Below are 17,390 nucleotides of genomic sequence, written 5' to 3'. Positions count from 1 at the left end.
GGAAAGTGCTTTGTAAGGTATAAAGTGTTGTACACTCATGAGGAATTATGATGACAACAAACTGATGTTTCTGAAATGGATCCACTGTCTGGATCTGTTATGGGGGGTGGGGGTGGGGGTGGAGAACTAAACAAGCATTTACATATAAACTCACACTGATACCAGTTTCTTTCTCTGGTCATTTCTATCTTAGATTGGTTGTTCAGACTTTTACAAAATTAACTCACTAAATTGCAGTGAGAAGCTAAGGAAGCAATTCTAAAATTGGCCATTTTCCTTTAAGACCTAAGTGCTTAGATGAAAAAAGAGTCCTTGGTGACCAAGAATATTAACAGTTAAATTTGCAACATTCCTTCCCATGCAGTAAATCTGGGCCTCCCTCAGGGGATCTTGAAACCCCTAAAGGAGAACTCACTTCTGCACTGCATCTTCAGGGGGGGGTCTATTCTTCCTCGGCTCCTTGTCTCAAGGACACATAGTAGACACAGCCGATCTTCCAGCCCCCGCCGAACCCTTCCTCTAGCAGCCCGGGCAGAGCTGTCCCTGAAGAGTCCTCGGTACAACTCTAGCTCAAGTCTCCCAAGACTTGTGGCTGGACCACAGCTGGGGACAAGCTAGGAGCACACGGCAGAACCTCCTATCAGAGAGGCTAACGCAGGGGACTCAGCTTTCCTCACCTGTCTTAAGTTTTAGATCCCAGGGCTTGACTTTGTTCTTGTGACTTTGAGTTCTTATTGAAAACTGAGTGATCGTAAGGGTGTCTTTGAATCTAAAGGTTGTACCAGTTCTACCAGCAAGAGCCACCACCACGAAGCCACCGAGATTAAGTCCTTCCCCCCGGGGGCCCACTTAGCGCGCGAACATCCAGGGTGTGCACCCTTCCTTAGAGCACGCTCATGGCGAAGATGCAAAAGATGGGCACCTCAGGGAGACCTCCGAATACGCCGCCCGACCTTCCTTTCTACATGACTTTTAATTTCTTGGTTCCTTCAGCAACACAGGTTAGTCCTGGCATCATTGCTTGCTCAGTGGCCAGAGGAAGTGGGCTTAGAAAAATATGGAAAATCAGAGGCAAGGGAGAGCATGCGGGAACACATATGTGGAAACTCAAAGATTCTTCGAGACTAAGAAAGCTAAACGGAGAGCGAATATTCAAGAGACTCGCGGAGCCTGCTCCGTGCGTCCCTCCCTCCGTCCCTCCCTCCATCCAGGCAACAATGCTGACTGAGCTGAGCGCCTCCCACGTACCGGGCGCCGTGCTCCGCGTTGGTGGGGGACGCAGAGACGAGGAGGACGTCTGAAAGCAGAAATTGGAAGTGAGAACAGCAGGGCAGGTGACCCTCGAGGGCTCCCGCGAAGCCGGGACACAGGGGCTGGGGGCTGGGGGCGTGGGGGGGATTCCGGGAGCGACCCTGCTACCCCAGCACAGGTGGGCGCGGCCCGCACGGCGGAGAGGCCTGCGGGTCATAGAGCTGCGGAGACCTCCGGGCTTCCCAGAGCGGCCCGGAAGCGGCTCCCCGAGGGCGGGGTCGGGCCCACGGCCTAGCGCGCGGCTCCCGGGTCGGGCGGGTCCGAGGGCTGTGCAGAGCCCCGCCGCCGCTGTGAGGGTCCGGGGTCGCGAGGGACGTCGCCCCTCCGCGCGGACGCTGGGCCCGAGGCGGGGCGGCGCGTCGGGGAACGGCCGAGGGCGACCACGCTCTTCCCGGTGGCAGGTGGCGCGGTAGCGAGTGACGCCGACCCGGGTGGCGGAAAGGTCACCCCCCTTACAGTTGCCCCTCTGGGTTTCGAGGATCCGGGCTCAGCTTGGCTTTCTAGAATGTCGCTCAGAGATCCTAGGATGTCTTGCTTCCCTTCTAACAACAGCAACGAAAAGACGGCAGGCGCCAGGCTCAGAGCCGTCAACAGGCGTCTGTAGCTAGTTAGACTCGATGATCTGTCATCGCCCCCCCCTCCTTTTTTTTTAAGATTACTTTCCTTTTATGACATTATCGTGGTTTCCCATTTAAAGTGGTGATGTAAGGTTCCCATTTAAAAAGGTAAATGGACTTAAATAAAACATAAACAGTAGTACCAGGGTTAGCAGGTATGGCAGGAAGCACGCAGGTGCCAAGGTGGTGACGGAGAGAGAGACACTGCGTGTTCCCACCCGCGATGCCAGGCTCTGGTGAGGAGCACAGGCTGGAGCGTCGGGGACCCCGGCTTCAGGCCCTGGGTCAAACGGCCATTTGCAACCTGCCTAATTGGGGCAAGTTTCTTATCTCTGAAAAGTTGGTGGTAGTTATAATAGTATCTAAGTCAGAAAAGTGTCCTGAGGCTTCAATGATAGGCTCTACAAGTCTCCAACGCCTAATAAATAATAAATGTAGCTGTAGTTATTATTTCCATTTTAGAGAGCAGGATACGGTGTCAGAGATGTGCAGTGGCTTGCCCATGTTCACACAGGGCATTGGTGGAAGAGCCAAGTCTAGGACCCAAGTTTTCTGATTTCCAACCTAGGAATCTACCCTGCATCACTGCCACCTGTGCCTCAGGTGAGGCGAGGCAGAGCCTCCTCCCTGCTCCTTAGGAGACTGCAGAGCATGTCAGCTGAGAGATCCCCAGGAGACTCAGATCCCCAGTGCTTCACAACAGGAACTCTGCAGTGCCCTACATGCTGCTGCTAAGATGTGAGCTGTGGAGTCAGACATACCTGGATTCCAGTGGGTGTGCACCCCTGTGCCACCAGTCCCTCACCGTAAGACTTGAAGCCAGTCACTTCTGTGTCTCTGAGCCTCAGTTTTCTCGTCTGTAAAGTGGGAGGAACAATTTAGTACCTGTCTCAGATGGTTGTTATTAGGATCGAGGGAAATCATTCATGGAAAGGGCACTAGTACCCAGTAAGTGCTTAATAAGTGACAGCTGCTATCACACCTATTTGCAGACAGGGCAGATATGCTGACCTAGGGAGGTGAGGAAGTCCAACTGTAGTATGCCACCCTGCAGATGTGGGGGGAAAGGAGCCTTTGAAAAGGCTGCAAAGAATTCATCCCATTTCGACTTCCTGTGTCTTCTTCACTCTGCCCAAGACTTCCTGTCCTGCATATTCCTGGAGAAATGATCTGTGCATGGAGTTTATGGGGTGCTTTGGGAAACAGCTTGGAAATACCAGTTATAAAATTATTTGCTCTAGTCATAAGCATTGTGAAGTAATGCAAGAGTCTTTTATGCAATGAGTATCTGGGTTAAAGGAATGTGAGTGGGCAGCTGGACAAGCAAGTTTGGTGTGCTTAGAGATGATGTCCCCGAGCTAAAGACAGCTGCCTGCCACCTTCAGTTATGTTCAAAACATTAGACGCCAAATGCCCATATCTCTTAGGGGTATATCAGCTTTTCACTTAATGCTATGCTCTTGGTTAATCTTCTTCCAAAACATGTCTGGCCTTCATGTTTTAACCTCATGTTTCATACACCCTTTATCTGTATTGGGGTTACTCTCTTTATTGTCTTTACTTCTTCATCTTTATTGCCCTATTAAACACAATTTCCATGTCATGCATAGAATTGGAACAGCACCATTTCACAAACCTAGCATCAGTATATTTTCCTGATTTTAATACAATAAGAATGCAGTTACCTTTTACCTCTAGGAGTATTTGTGCTGTAATTTATAGGGTTAACCTACCTGGCGATAATATTTTGATCTTCTTTTAAAGTAAATATGGTAAAGTTTTATTTTTATGAAAGCAGTCTTAAATACTAGCTCTATGCCACATCTCTAGTGCACCTGGATTTGTATATTGCGTTGCAGTATCAGGAGGGTTGGTAGCCTCATCATCTTGGGCTCACGGGGCTGAAGGAACTATGTGGATAATCTAAGGTTCTTATTACTAATCCTTCGCATTTAATTAGGTCTCTGAAAATCTAAAGCACTCCCAGCCATTTTTATTAGTTTCTTCTCATAACTTCTCTGTGAGATGTCAGCTTTATTACCCTCACTTTTACCTGAGTATTATCAAGAGGTCAGGCATATTTTAAATTTCATTTTTTCCTGTTTGTAATTAAGATTCCTTTTCCTTGATCATGGACTTAACTTCAGCCTGTACCTGCTAAAATGACTGCTCGGGTCAGAAGTTAGCCTCCCACCAGAGGAAAGCAATTACTGAACAAAGTCAAATTTTGGAAGAACCTTAAAGCAATTCCAATTATAAACACTGGTGCCCAGCCCTAGAAGAAATCAGATGGAAACTAATTAGTAAAAGAAAAGCCATAAAGTGCATGAAAATCGGGCAGCTGGTTGAAGTAAAAATGTTTATGCTCTTTTTCTCCTTTCTGGCCGGGTGTTCATGGGAATTTCTTAGGGTTTTCTGGAAAATGTGCTGACTGAGATTTCCATCTGCTTGTTGATGGAGGAACCAGGAAGGAAGAAAGGAAGTAACCCTCGGAAGGGTGCTGTTAACAACTGGTAATCTGGCGGATAGGTTTCTGGTCATTGCTTTTGTCTTGCCACTTATTAGTTTTTCCATATTCATTACCATGTTCTTCATCCAACCGTCCTGATCAGGTCATTCAGACAAGTTCTCGCCTGGGATCATTCTGGAATTAGTTGGAAGGCAAAGAGAAGTAGCCTGAGTAGGCCTGGCAGGTGTTCCTAATTTGAAAGTGGGCGTACCTGGCATGATGCAGGAGCAGGTGGGCCACGACTGACCTGTGGTCTTGTGACTGGGCTGGAATGTATCATTTTAAAAACAAAGAATCATTGGAGATTAGGAAGCATTTCAGTTGGAATTTTTTTAAAATTGGGCTCTTTGAGGCTTTGTTTGTTTTCTGAATCCCATATGGTAGAATTTTTCTGGATATATTAAGATTATTTTACACTGTTATCTGGCATCCTGTTAATCAAAGTCATTGTGTTTTGAGGAAGGGTTTACCTTCCTCAAAACTTCCACCTGGAAGCTGCCTGCTGCCACTTCCTTCAGCTGATTGTGAACTCTTGTCCTAATTTCAGCTGGACACACTGGCATTCCTGTGCTCACGGAGACCCCTCTAGCCCGGATCCTTATCACCCCTTACCTGGACTTTTGCCTATCTCCAGGTTCTCCTCCTCCAATCCATTCTCAGCTTGATCTTTCAAAAGAACTAAGCTGCCCTGTGTGAACTTTCAAAGGCTTTCTATTATCTACAGCATAAATTCTAAGTCCCCAGAAGAGGCCTCAAGGCTGCCAACAAGCCGATCCCAGGCTATCTTTCCACCCTAAATCTCCTGCTACACACTTGGGCACTCTCCAGACTGTTTGCCCAGACAGCCTCCCTGTCCCACTTCCATTCATTCCTGACGCGCCTCCAGCCTGCAGGAGCCTCTCCCTCTGCTGGCCGGTGTCCTCCCAGCTGTCCTGGTTCAGCTCCAGTGCTCACTCTGCCGGGAAGTCTTCCCTGATCTGCCGTGTCCGAATCAATTTCTCCCCTCCACCACCCACTTGGTGTTCCCACTTTGTTTACACCAACATTGTCGCAGCAATCTGCTTTTGCCTTTTTGCCTTGAACTTGAGATGTTTGTACAAGCTTCTCTCCTCCAGTGTTAAGCTCCAGGATGTCTCGTTCTGCTTTGCGTCTCACATTCCATAGCTCGGAACTTTTTAGGAGGTAAGTTGAACTACAATAGCAGAATTGATTGGAACACGTAACAAGGACTCAGACACCACAGGACCCTGCACAATTCGTACCCATCATAATTTTACTAAATTAGCTGGACTTTATGGTGTTCGAAGTCATCCGTACATTCAACAAACATTTATGGAGCATCTCCTGTGTTCTCGGTTCTGGTAGGGGCCTCCTAGTGACAAAGGGCAAAAGGTCTCAATTCTCATGAGTTTAAGGTAAGCGGGAGCTATTCTAGATGGGGCGATCAGAAAAGCCCCTCTGGGTAAGTGACATTTGAGCTTCTCTAAATATTGAGAAAGATGCAGCCAGGCAAAGATCTGATGGATGAGTGTGAGGAGGCCTCAAGGCACGAATGAGCTTGACATCTTTAAGGAAAGCAAAGAAGGTACTTGGAGAGAATGCACCATTGGCAGAAGAGTGTGAGACGAAGTCAGAGAGGGAGATTGCAACCAGGTCATGGAGATGAAGGTAAGAAGTCTGGATTGAAAAATTGGTAGCTGTCATCTGTGTTTGAAAATAGAGCATTTGCAATCAACCAGATGTGACTGTGTTAAATACTAGAATTGACTGTATCTGGTTTTATAGCTATTCAGAACACAATAGGTCGCTCTTAGGTGAGTAACATACATAAAGATACATATGTTAAAGGCATGCTGGTGTGTTCATTCTTCATGTTTTTTTTTTTCTTTTTTTTTTTTTTTTTTCGTAATCACAACTGCAGCAGTGGCTTAGTTTTACCTTTGGAATCCACCTGCCTCCACACCATCTTGCTCAACTTTTTATTTCTCAATCTTCTTCTCTTCTGCATACCCTAAGAGGCTGGTTGACTCTTGTCTTCAGCTGTCACAACAACTGATTTCTGCATGAATGATCTGATTTGCTTTCCTGGCAAACTAATACATTCAGTTTAACTATCCAGAAGAACTCGTCAAATTTTTTAACCCCATACTTTTGAGAGAACGTGATAGAATAATCAAATGCCCAAATACAAGGCTAAGGAAATTTGAGAAATGATGTTTATGGAATATCCATACTATGTCCTGCATTTTGCTGGGCATTTTTTGGTACGTTATCCCATTCAGTCTTCATAAGCTTGGTGACGGCCCTACTTTTTAGATGAAGCAACAGGCTCAGAGGGATTAACTTGTCCGACTTCATATGGCTAGTAAAAGGGCTCCAAAGTTCATTTTCCTTCCATTTGTGGTCTAGTGGTAAGAGCATGGATTCCTGGGGCCAGCCAGCCATTGGGTGTTAATCCCGGCAAACTTGGGCTTTATTTTCCTCAGCCAAGAAACAGAGAAATGATAGTCGTTTTCTGATAGGATGCTTGTGAGGACGGAGTAGTCAATGTATGGAAAGTGCTTCGCATACTGCCTTGGCACCTAGGAATCATCATTCTGTTAGTGTTTGTCGCTATGACTGCCACTGCACCGAGCTGTTGTTTTAGAAACCTTAGAGTTCATAGCACATAGCAGAGCTTTGTGACAACTTTGCAGAAGAGTCTCAAGAAGTCTCGAGGATTTTCTTGGCAATGGTCTGGTGACCATTTAGGAACAGAGGGAAGACATCAGTCACCCTGTGGGTTCCCATCCCAGGTACGTGTGCACTGGCTTCAGACTTCCAGCCTCACCCTACGTTGCCCACCCTGCGCTGCTCCCACTCCCTGCCTGGCTCCACCCTCTTTCTTCTTCACATCCACTTTGGGGAGCATTAGTTGCAGTCGTGGGCCAGAGCTGGCACGGAGGAGGGAGAAACAGCATGCCTCCTTTGACCTTTGCACTTGCACTTGCCCTTGACCATACTTGTAAGATTTCCTGGTGGGGGTGGGGAGCGTGGTTTGCTATGGAAAGGAGTTTCCCCCATTAGTATAGTGCTAATAAAACACTGATATTAAACTAATCATGCTGCAGCGTTCTGTTTTAAACAAAAGATGTTGGAAATTTGTTTTCAAGTTCTGTCTTTGATTTTCTGGTGCATGGGGGCAGGGGGGGATGCCTTCTCCCACCAAATTTGAGTGAATTACTTTCAAACACACTCTAATATTTTCCAAGGATTAATAATAGTGCCTTACCTTTGAAAAATGCTTTGTGGTTTTGAATGCATTCCCAGGTACGTTACCTTATTTAAGTTTCACAAGGACCTTGGCAGGTAGGCAGGGCAGATAGTGCTTTCACCATATTACCTAGAAAGAAATTTGAAGCTCAAGAAGTGAAAGGTTATAGGGCCGTGACTAGAACCCAGGCCTAAGCTTTTCTTTCTACTGGAGTGTTTCCTTGTTTGTTTTTGTTAACCCCAATTTAGGGAGAATCACATGTACATTTGGCTTGGTAATAGTGTTGCATATTTCTTTCTTATAGGTCCAGTTATATCTTTCAGCAGCCACATATGGAGTTCCAGAAATCCTCAGAGGAAACTGTCCTCATAACAGGAGGCGGTGGCTATGTTGGTTTCCGGTCAGTGTATCTCTAAAATATGCCCATAGAATTATTTTGCTAATAGTTCCTGGAGAAGGTATAGCTTTCAGCTCTGACATTAATATAATGTAGACTTGAAAAGTGAATTGTGCTGTGTACTGCTTGGGATATTGAAATTAAGAACTATAGATATAGTCCATTTAAGAAGATTCTTTATAAAGCCATTCATATTGGGGGGTGGGGGGAGTTATTCACATCACCAAAACCAATTCCAAATAATAGATACTCTTTTACAGTTATGTTGTTGTTCATAAATATTTCAAAGAATGGGTGGTGGTCCTGGAAAAGAGGGGAAAAAAGTAATTTGTGGAGCCCACTGTCTTTGAAGATAAAACCTCTCTAATTATGATTTAAGAAGATACAAGGATTCTCATTTTGAAATATTTGAGTTGCATAAGACTTACACTAATGAACATGTGAACTCATAAGCCAAGGAGACTTGGATCAGCCCCATGTTGATTGGGAAATGATTTTATGCTCTTTTCCATGGCAGAGCTTAATAGTGACTTGATCTAATTTTTACTTTTTCTCATTTCAGGCTAGGCTGTGCGCTGAACCAGAAGGGAGTCCATGTGATTCTGTTTGACACACGCAGGCCTGTTCAAACTGTTCCAGAAGGGATGAGGTTTATTCTTGGAGACATTCGCCACCTCTGTGATGTCGAGAAAGCCTTCCAGGATGTGGATGTCACTTGTGTGTTCCATATTGCCTCTTATGGCATGTCAGGGCAGGAGCAACTGAATCGAAACCTAATAGAAGAAGTCAACGTGGGGGGCACAGAGAACGTCCTCCAAGTTTGCCGGAGGAAAGGAGTGCCAAGATTAGTTTACACCAGCACTTTCAATGTCATATTTGGAGGTCAAGTTATCAGAAATGGAGATGAATCTCTGCCTTACCTACCTCTTCACCTCCATCCTGATCACTACTCTCGGACCAAATCTATTGCAGAGAGGAAGGTGCTGGAGGCCAGCGGTACAGCCTTTGAAAGAAACAGTGGCATCCTGAGAACTTGTGCTCTGAGACCAGCTGGCATCTACGGGCCCGGAGAACAGAGGCATCTCCCCAGGATAGTAGGCTACATCGAGAGGGGCCTGTTCAGGTTTGTGTATGGGGATCCCAGGAGCCTGGTAGAGTTTGTCCATGTGGATAACTTGGTGCAGGCTCACATTCTGGCCTCAGAGGCCCTGAGCGCTGACAAGGGCCACATCGCCTCTGGGCAGCCCTATTTCATCTCTGACGGCAGACCAGTGAACAACTTTGAGTTTTTCCGGCCTTTAGTCGAGGGCCTGGGCTATCCGTTCCCATCCGTCCGCCTGCCACTGAGCCTCATCTACTGCTTTGCTTTCCTCACAGAGATGGTCCACTTCATTTTGGGTCGGCTGTACAACTTCCAGCCCTTCCTCACCCGCACCGAAGTGTACAAAACTGGTGTCACACATTACTTTAGCCTAGAGAAAGCCAGAAAAGAGCTCGGTTATGAGGCTCAGCCATTTGACCTCCAGGAAGTAGTAGAATGGTTCAGAGCCCATGGCCACGGCAGAAATCCTGCAAGTTGTGACACAGAGTGGTTTGTTTGGGACAGACTGTTGGTCTTTCTTCTGGTTCTAGCAGCTCTCGCATGGCTGTCGTCTTCTGTGATTCTGTCAGTATGATGAGGACCTAAAAGGAAGGAACTGATCATGCTTGCAGAGGTGTTTTTCAGGGAGCATGGGATTTTAAATATAGATAGTATCTCTGGTGCTGAATTTTGGCTCTTTAAATTGCTACTGAAGAGTAGATTTCTTGAGTTATTTTTTAACCCTTTGCACTATTCTCTGCTAGGAGAAAAAAAAGCAAAGATTAGTTTGAAATTTGGTTTCTTGTATCCTTACATGGGTACAATAGAAGTTATTTTTGAACTATATTGCTCAGCTTAGAATTGAATGTGAATTTCTCAAAAGCCAAACATGCAATGATTTCTGTTCCAGACATGATGCACCTACTAAAAATGCACTAAAAATTGGACTGATACAGGAACAGCAAAACACTAATAATAGGCTTGGAAAATGTGTAGGAAACACCACATTGGGCCAGATTTCTCAGACCAGCCTTCTGAAAAGGTTATGACTGTTGCAGAGGAGGCATTCGCTAGTCAAAGCCTAATTTTTATGTATTAGCTTTTGCCCTTGGATCTAAGAGTCATTCCACCTGTGTGACCAGATGGTAATGTTTGACTTTTAACAAATAGACCTTTACCCTACCTCACTGGGTTCTTGTGAGGATTAGGTTAGACACAGAACATGAAGTGCCATTCAACACGCACAAGACCTTTTTATTAATATTGTTCTTACACACCCACATGCGGGTTTTCCTCCTCAAAGTATTCTCTCTAGAGAGGCTGCTATTGCTCCTAACTGTTCCGGAACATCTTTTTAGTATGCTTCAGAGCCTGCAATAAGTGTGTTATGATAGACTCAGTGTTGGAAAAGTTTTGGCCTCTGAGGATAGATTGAAGTTTAGAAACATCTAAAAAACTGGTAACTAGGGGAGGTGATCAAGCTGGAAGATGCCATTTTTAATTTAAAAAAAAAATGATGCATAACACTAAACACAAAGCATAAACTGGATTTCTTCTGGAAAGAATTTTGCATCTCTGAAGGCAACCCCCGAAGAAGAATGTTTTGGACAGTGGCAGCAGGGTCCAGCCACCCGTGGGGACTGCTGTGGAAGACGGGCAAGTTATACCGGTGCAACAAAACTAAAGTGGGAAGACTACTGAAAATCTTTACCCATTCCATGATTCCAGCTGCAGAAAGGCTAGTATTGACAGACTTTAAGAGGGAGGATAGATTGCTGTAGAAAGTTAAGTTAGAGTTGTTCCAGGAGTATTTGTAGAAGATGGCTGCTGGGTGATTGTGGTCAGTCCCCATTGAAGGCTGCCTGGATTTTAGGAAAAAGAGCTGAGCTTGATGTCAGCAGACCTGCAAGCACAAATGTTTTGCATGGCCTAAGCCAAGTCACTGAGGCCTCTCTAGACCTGAACTTCCTCCTTGGGAAATGGGAATAACTATTTTTGCCTTTTCTAATCAACCTGTCCACCTCACAGGGTTTGTTGCGAGCATTAAAAATAAGATGTGGTGAAAGTACTTTTAATACATAAATAAAAACTTATTTCAAATTCCACTTGGACAGCAACACAAATATGAGGTGTTGGTGGTGATTGTTTTTAAGAAATATTTGTGGAGTCCTTTACATCACAAAGAAGCTTTTGCTTTAGTCTGGGGTTAACGCATATGAGCACCTACAGCAATATGTGACATTCGGGGTGCTAGACAATACAGGGGCCCTCTACTGACTTACGGTCCAGTGGTGACATGTCCACATGAGAAGGTCACTGATACCCCAAATGAGTACAGTCAGGCACTTATCCCTGGTCAACTGAGAGACAGCAAGACTTTTTAAATACAGTTTAATGAAGTCCTCAAAAGAATGATATATTCTCAGTTTTCTTAAAGGAGTATACTGAGCATAGTTTGGTTTGCAGTTTTTTTTTTTCATAATCAAGATATGTATGTGAAATTCAGGATCAATATGTAAACCTTATTGTCATCCTGGTATGAGACATATTTGACAAGTTCCACAATATTTGACACAGTTGTCCACTCTCTCCCTGAAACACAATTCATTTATTTTCATGAACTCAGACTCTTCTGGCCTTGTCCTTGTATTAGCTACCTATTGCTAGGTAACACATTTCCCCCAAAACATATCAGCTTAAAACAGAAAACAAGACTTCACAGTTTCTGTGGTCAGGAATGTGGGTGCAGTTCAGCTGAATCATTTTTGCTTTGGGTCCCTCATGAGGGTCACCTCTTGGTGTCAACCAGGGCTGTGGTCATCTGAAAGCTCGACTGAAGCTGGGGATCCACTTCCAGAACGTTCCATCCTTGTTCCTTGTTCCTCATCCTGTGGACTTCTCAATAGGACAGTTGAATATCCTCATGACGAGGCAACTGGTTTCTCCTAGAGCGAGGGATCCAACAGAGCAAGATGGAAATGGCAATACCTTTCATGACTTGGCCTCAAAAGCCACACACCAGCATTCCTTAGCATCATACTGGTTACGCAGGCCAGCCCTGTGTGGGAATAAGACATGGATGCCAGAGGTGGGGATTGTTGCCCAGACTACACTGGCTTTGTATGGGTCTTTGGGTCCCAACCTTCTCACACCCACCCTCACCCCTTTTGGCCTGTATAATGTCTGTTTCGTGTCTCAGCTTAAGTCTTCTTCCAGAAGTCTTCCCTGAGCCCTCTGATTTAGGATGCCAAATAATTGGTACCAGTAATTAGTCCTTTAATTCTAACACATTTAAGTAGAATAGTGGGTGTCACTCTGAAAAACAAGGGGAAAAAAGCCTGACTTGATCAATAATAGTTAACACAAAAGCACACTTTATATATGGGGAGGCAGGGAACGGGGTTTGTATGGGTCGACCCAAACACAGGCATTTGAGTCCTGCAGTTTCTTTTCCATGAAAGAGATCAGGGTTGATGGTTGAAGTTTCAAGTTCTACATCACTGGAAGTGTTCAGAGGGAAGAGAAATCTTAGGTAAAAACTTTTTTTTTTTTTTTTTTTTCAAATTCCACTCAGCAAAATAGAGGCCTGACCTAGAAGTTTCTCTGGAATCCCTTCCATCCTTACCTGGGCATGGTCCCCAACGTGCATCCGATAGAGGGAGACATGAGGCTGCCCCCTTGATTGAGATGGTCACACCTTGGGGATGGCTGCATTGCCTCATAGCAGGTGCTCTCAGCAGCCAATGCGGCACTGGGGAAAGAGCCAAGGCCTCGGTCAGAATCAGGCAAGTGGCAGCCACAATTCAGCCAGATGTAGGACTATTGGGTGAGGTCTTCACCTTTTGGAACCTCTAGTTTATCATCTGTAAATTGTCAGATGAAGTATATGATGTTTATGACCCTTCTGGCTCTGAGGGTTTATGATTTTACAACAGCTTGGCTGCAGGGAGGGGTCTTTGATGCACAGATGGGAGACGTGGCCTAGGTAAGAAGCACAGTTTTATAAGGAGAAAGTGAAAACAGTTTGTGGGCACAGGCAAAGCCTGGGTTGATGGCAGCACATGGACATGTTCCAAATGCTTCCCCTCACAACCATCCCAAGTCCTAAGTTCTCCTTTACAGTCCAATTTTGAGGTTAAGCATGGTCTCTGGAGGCAAGAATGGCTCTGAAAGTTCTTCCAAATCTCACAGTGCCCCAAAGGTCTGGGTTTCCACAACTCTATCTCCCTGAAAATCAGACCACAAGAGCTGGGATTTTTTTTTTCTCAGCAATTCAGGAGACAGTAAAAAATAGTATGTGCAATGAAAGGAATTTTTATACAGAAAATGTATTTTGAGGCCGCAGTGCAAAGGCCCAGTAGCAGGCCCTGTAGCAGGAGCCACAATTTCTTACATATCATTGAATCACCCAAACACATCCCAGGTGATATAACGATGCCCAAACACGTGCCTAGGGCGGCTCCACCAGAGACCCCCGCATAAACCAACCGCCCAGCGCGGCGCCCCTGCGGCTGACGTCACAAACAAGGCCTGGCCAATCAGAGTCTGACATCCTTCTGGCCACAGTTATTGGGCCAAGGTGGGCCAATCAGCGCCCTCTTTTCAACTTCTCTCCGGGAGCCCTGTGTGGAAGGCGCTGGGGACCGCTTCTTCGGAAGGAGAGGCGTTTGCGGCTGCTGAGTGTCCTATCCCCGCGGAGACTCCGAGCTCTGGGAGTGTTTGGGCTCCGGGATCTGTGAGTTAACTAAAGCAGAGCCAAGAATTGGAGAGGGAGAAGGTCCTTGATAACGCCGGATCTCCGGGACCCAGCCGTGCCAAACCTGACTTCAGCCTAGATCATCCTGACCTGTGAGTCTCGGTACATTTTCTTCTCTGCTCAAGTTCTCTTGAGTTGTTGGGTGTTTCCTCCCTGAATTCAAAAAGGTCCCGGCTTCCACTCCTGAGTCCACGCCCGGGCACAGGTGAACATATCCCGTGGTTTCCAAAGACAAACTAGACTCACCTGTGTGCCTTCATCTTGCAAAGAGGGTCCTCTTTTGGCCCCTGAGTAACTAAACATTTGTTGGAGTCTTTATTCCAGAATAGATTAATTTCCTTTTCTAGAATCGTGAAATGATAGTCTGTCAGGGCTGGGCTCGTTTAAAGCAGTCTATTCAAACTCCTGTGTTTAATAAGAAACTTGCCTGACAAAGTGATTTATTCCCCAGAATATAGACTTCCCCTGAGGACAGGGACCATGTCTGTTTTGTCTACTTCTATATCCACAGAACCCGGAATAGTTCCTGCATTTGCCCAATAAACACTTGTTGAATGGCTGAAGCTATTTACTCAACCAGTTGGCCCCTTATCTGAGATGACTGCTCTGATTTCTCAGCCATCCCTTCTTTTAAACCTGTGATTCCCAGTGCCACCTGACTCCAAACTCCTCTCTTGCAATTCTGATTCGGTGGTCTGTGGATTGGGAGTCCGCCCTCCAGGTGTTTCTTATCTGCCAACCAGTTTGCAGGTGAAATTGCTGCTAGAAAGGCTTCCCTTTCGAGACACTAAGTGGGAGGCTCCTGAATTTTCCATGGCATCTTCCCTTGAGGGTGCTCTGCTGTAAGAGTGCTCAGCACATCTTGCCAAATGGATGAGGGGGGAGAAAGGACTCAAAAAAAGGACCTTAGATTGAGGTGAGCTGCTACATCCTCTCTTATGTAGGGCTCAGTTGTTCTTTGTTGACTGGCAAGCACTGCCCTATCACAAAGTGGATTTTTCCAGCCCATTCAAAACCCCCTTCCTTTGGCCAAAGGGCTTCTTTTGTGACACCCCCCTCCCCACGTTGGGTCTAGTTACCTGATCTTTTGGCACAAAATAGACGTTTGCTGTTGAAAATGTAACCAGAAATCATAATATGCCCTATTAAATGGAGCCAACCAGTTGTGACATCTCTAAGCTGTGCAGATGCCTAAGATATCAATCACCCTTCTGTAGTTTAGAAGCCATGCACTCCAGGAAAGATAAGTCAGGCACTGAACTCAGGTAATTATGATGGATGCCAAATCGAGCTCACCACAAAGAAATTACATAGAACAAAGTGATCTGGGCAAGTGTCTGTCAGCCAACACAGGATTTATTGCATCTGCAGTAATTTATTATGTTTGTTTGTAGCATAATGATGTTATAATAATAACATTAATAAGGTGATTGATACATGTAAGTAATTTTAAAAATTCTTTGTTACTAGTATGTAGGATTTTAATCCTGGCAAATATCTAGGTCCTTGTCCACCGGTCTTCCGATAGAGCCTTATTACAGATCTAAAGCAAAATATTTTCTTATCAATGTGTATTTTTAAACATTTGTTATGAGGAATGTTTCTTCTTGTGCTCTTAATATTTTCTAGGAGTTAATGTCCTGAATAGCTAATAGGGATCTGAAGTGTTGCCCAGCTTTAAGGAGGAATTATTTGCTATGTTGCCGGAACAATTACTGCCACCACCCTTCCTCTGAGTTATAGTCGTGCTACTTCCATAGGAGATTTTGTTTCTGAGTATGTTCAACATGGGAATAACAGTGGCTATTAACCTGTCACCCTACTTAACTGAGTTACTCGAAGATGATCATTTTTAATACCATCTACTTGAGAGTTTGCTGTATGTAATGCTTTCTACATGTCTTAAGCTCATTTAATTCTCTCATGACTTTAAGAAGTAAATGCATTTTTTAGGTACAGTTTCCACGTAAGGAAACTGAGGCTTAGAAAGGTGAAATATTGTGTCCAAGGTCACCTAGCTAGGAAGTGCTAAAGCTTGGATCTGAGCCAGGTCTACTTGAATCCAGAGAACAAAATCTTGACTGCCATGTTTGAGGTGACTTTATCGATTTAGCATGGCACTATTCAACACGGAATATGACCCGAATTGCAGTTGCACAGGAAATAAATTAATTTAATTGTAGCAAAAGTGCTTAACTGCAAATTGTGACTTTTGCTGCACTAACTCACAAGTTACCATCAACAGTTTGCTTGCATTATTTTACTGTGCAAATTGGGGGGGGGGGGGTGTTGCTAATCTCTTGGAATCCCATATATTTTGTGAGGATCATGGCACATTTGAGCTGTAACAGCCCAGAGGACATCCTTCAAGAATAGCTGATTTGTTTTTATACCTAATAATATACTGACACTTTTCATATTGTGCATGTGCTATTCTCCTCTCCCCAAGTTACATTATGAATTAGTATCGTGAGAGCAGAGCCCAGGTAGTAGTCGCTGCTCACTGCCTTTCTCGTCCCCTGCAGTCTCTTACACCATTCATGGAGCACAGGCCTAATAAAAATCAGCCGAAGGAGTGAAAATGCAGTGTCCAACTTGTAGAGATGCCCTACCGATTTCCCACAGAACTTTTTCAAAGCAGGGCAGGGCAGAAGTTTCTCTAAGCACTGGGAAGACATTTCCTCTGGCCCAGTGGAAAAGAATTCTTTGGTGATGAGTGATCATGCTAGTCCGTGGTTCTTGCATGCTCAAGGGACTCACTTGTTTGCTTGCTCTTCCTTAGGCCAGTTCTGTTTGCAGTGTGACTTTGAACAGGTTATTACTTCCGTTCCTCATCTTTAAAGTGGAGATAACATACTCCCAACTCATCTCGTGGTGGCAGGGGTGGCAGAGGACTTGTGTGGATGCAGTGGCACAGAAGCCCTTTGTAACCTGCAAAACATGATGCCTGTAGATCTTTAATGGCGCGTCCACTGGCAGAGGCGGAGGGGTTTGGAGGGGAATCTGGGGGAGGGGCATAGGAATAGATGCAAGACATGTTAGTTGACTTTGAGACATTCAAGTGTAATGTTCAATAATTAATTAGCAGCCTGAGGCTGGAGTTTGAATGAAAAGAAAAACTGGATGCACAGATGATGGATGATTCATTACTACAGAGCAGGTGCTAGTGTGCTTACTGTGGTTTTAAATACCTCAGTTTGATGTTGTTTTGAGCTCTTAACTGAAAACTGGAGGGTTGTGGAGTTTTTGTTTTTGTTTTTTTGGCATTGCAGAGTAGATTATACCATGCTAGGGGAAAAAATAGTAATCTATGCCTCTCTGCTCTAAAATGCAATAAACACCACCATGGCATATCTTGGTTTTAAATCACAGTGGGCTGAAAAGTCAGTATAAATTGATGTCTTTGTCAGGCTTTTAAATCTATACTCTCAGAACATTTCTTTTAAGTTTCTTAACATAGATTCAA

General features: G+C 45.0%; 1 protein-coding gene across 10 annotated transcripts; it reads left to right on the top strand.

Moving 5' to 3' along the window:
* The first annotated feature begins 1,297 nt into the window (after window positions 1–1,297).
* SDR42E1 (short chain dehydrogenase/reductase family 42E, member 1) lies at window positions 1,298–11,291 on the top strand. 10 transcript variants are annotated; one of them, XM_037816148.1, is made up of 4 exons: window positions 1,532–1,753; window positions 4,985–6,105; window positions 6,359–8,090; window positions 8,650–11,291. In XM_037816148.1, exons 3-4 carry the CDS (start codon window positions 8,023–8,025, stop codon window positions 9,761–9,763), a joined length of 1,182 nt encoding a protein of 393 aa, XP_037672076.1. In that variant the 5' UTR covers window positions 1,532–1,753; window positions 4,985–6,105; window positions 6,359–8,022; the 3' UTR covers window positions 9,764–11,291. The 10 variants fall into 10 exon arrangements, with proteins under 10 accessions (XP_037672080.1, XP_037672079.1, XP_037672076.1 ...); XM_037816146.1 differs by having other exon boundaries at window positions 1,532–6,105; window positions 7,134–7,232; window positions 7,995–8,090; XM_037816144.1 differs by having other exon boundaries at window positions 1,532–6,105; window positions 6,359–7,232; window positions 7,995–8,090.
* The last annotated feature ends 6,099 nt before the right edge of the window (window positions 11,292–17,390 follow it).

Source organism: Choloepus didactylus, chromosome 22 (assembly GCF_015220235.1).
Source record: "Choloepus didactylus isolate mChoDid1 chromosome 22, mChoDid1.pri, whole genome shotgun sequence".
Lineage (NCBI taxonomy): Eukaryota > Metazoa > Chordata > Mammalia > Pilosa > Megalonychidae > Choloepus > Choloepus didactylus.
This window is presented reverse-complemented; position numbering and strand designations above follow the sequence as displayed.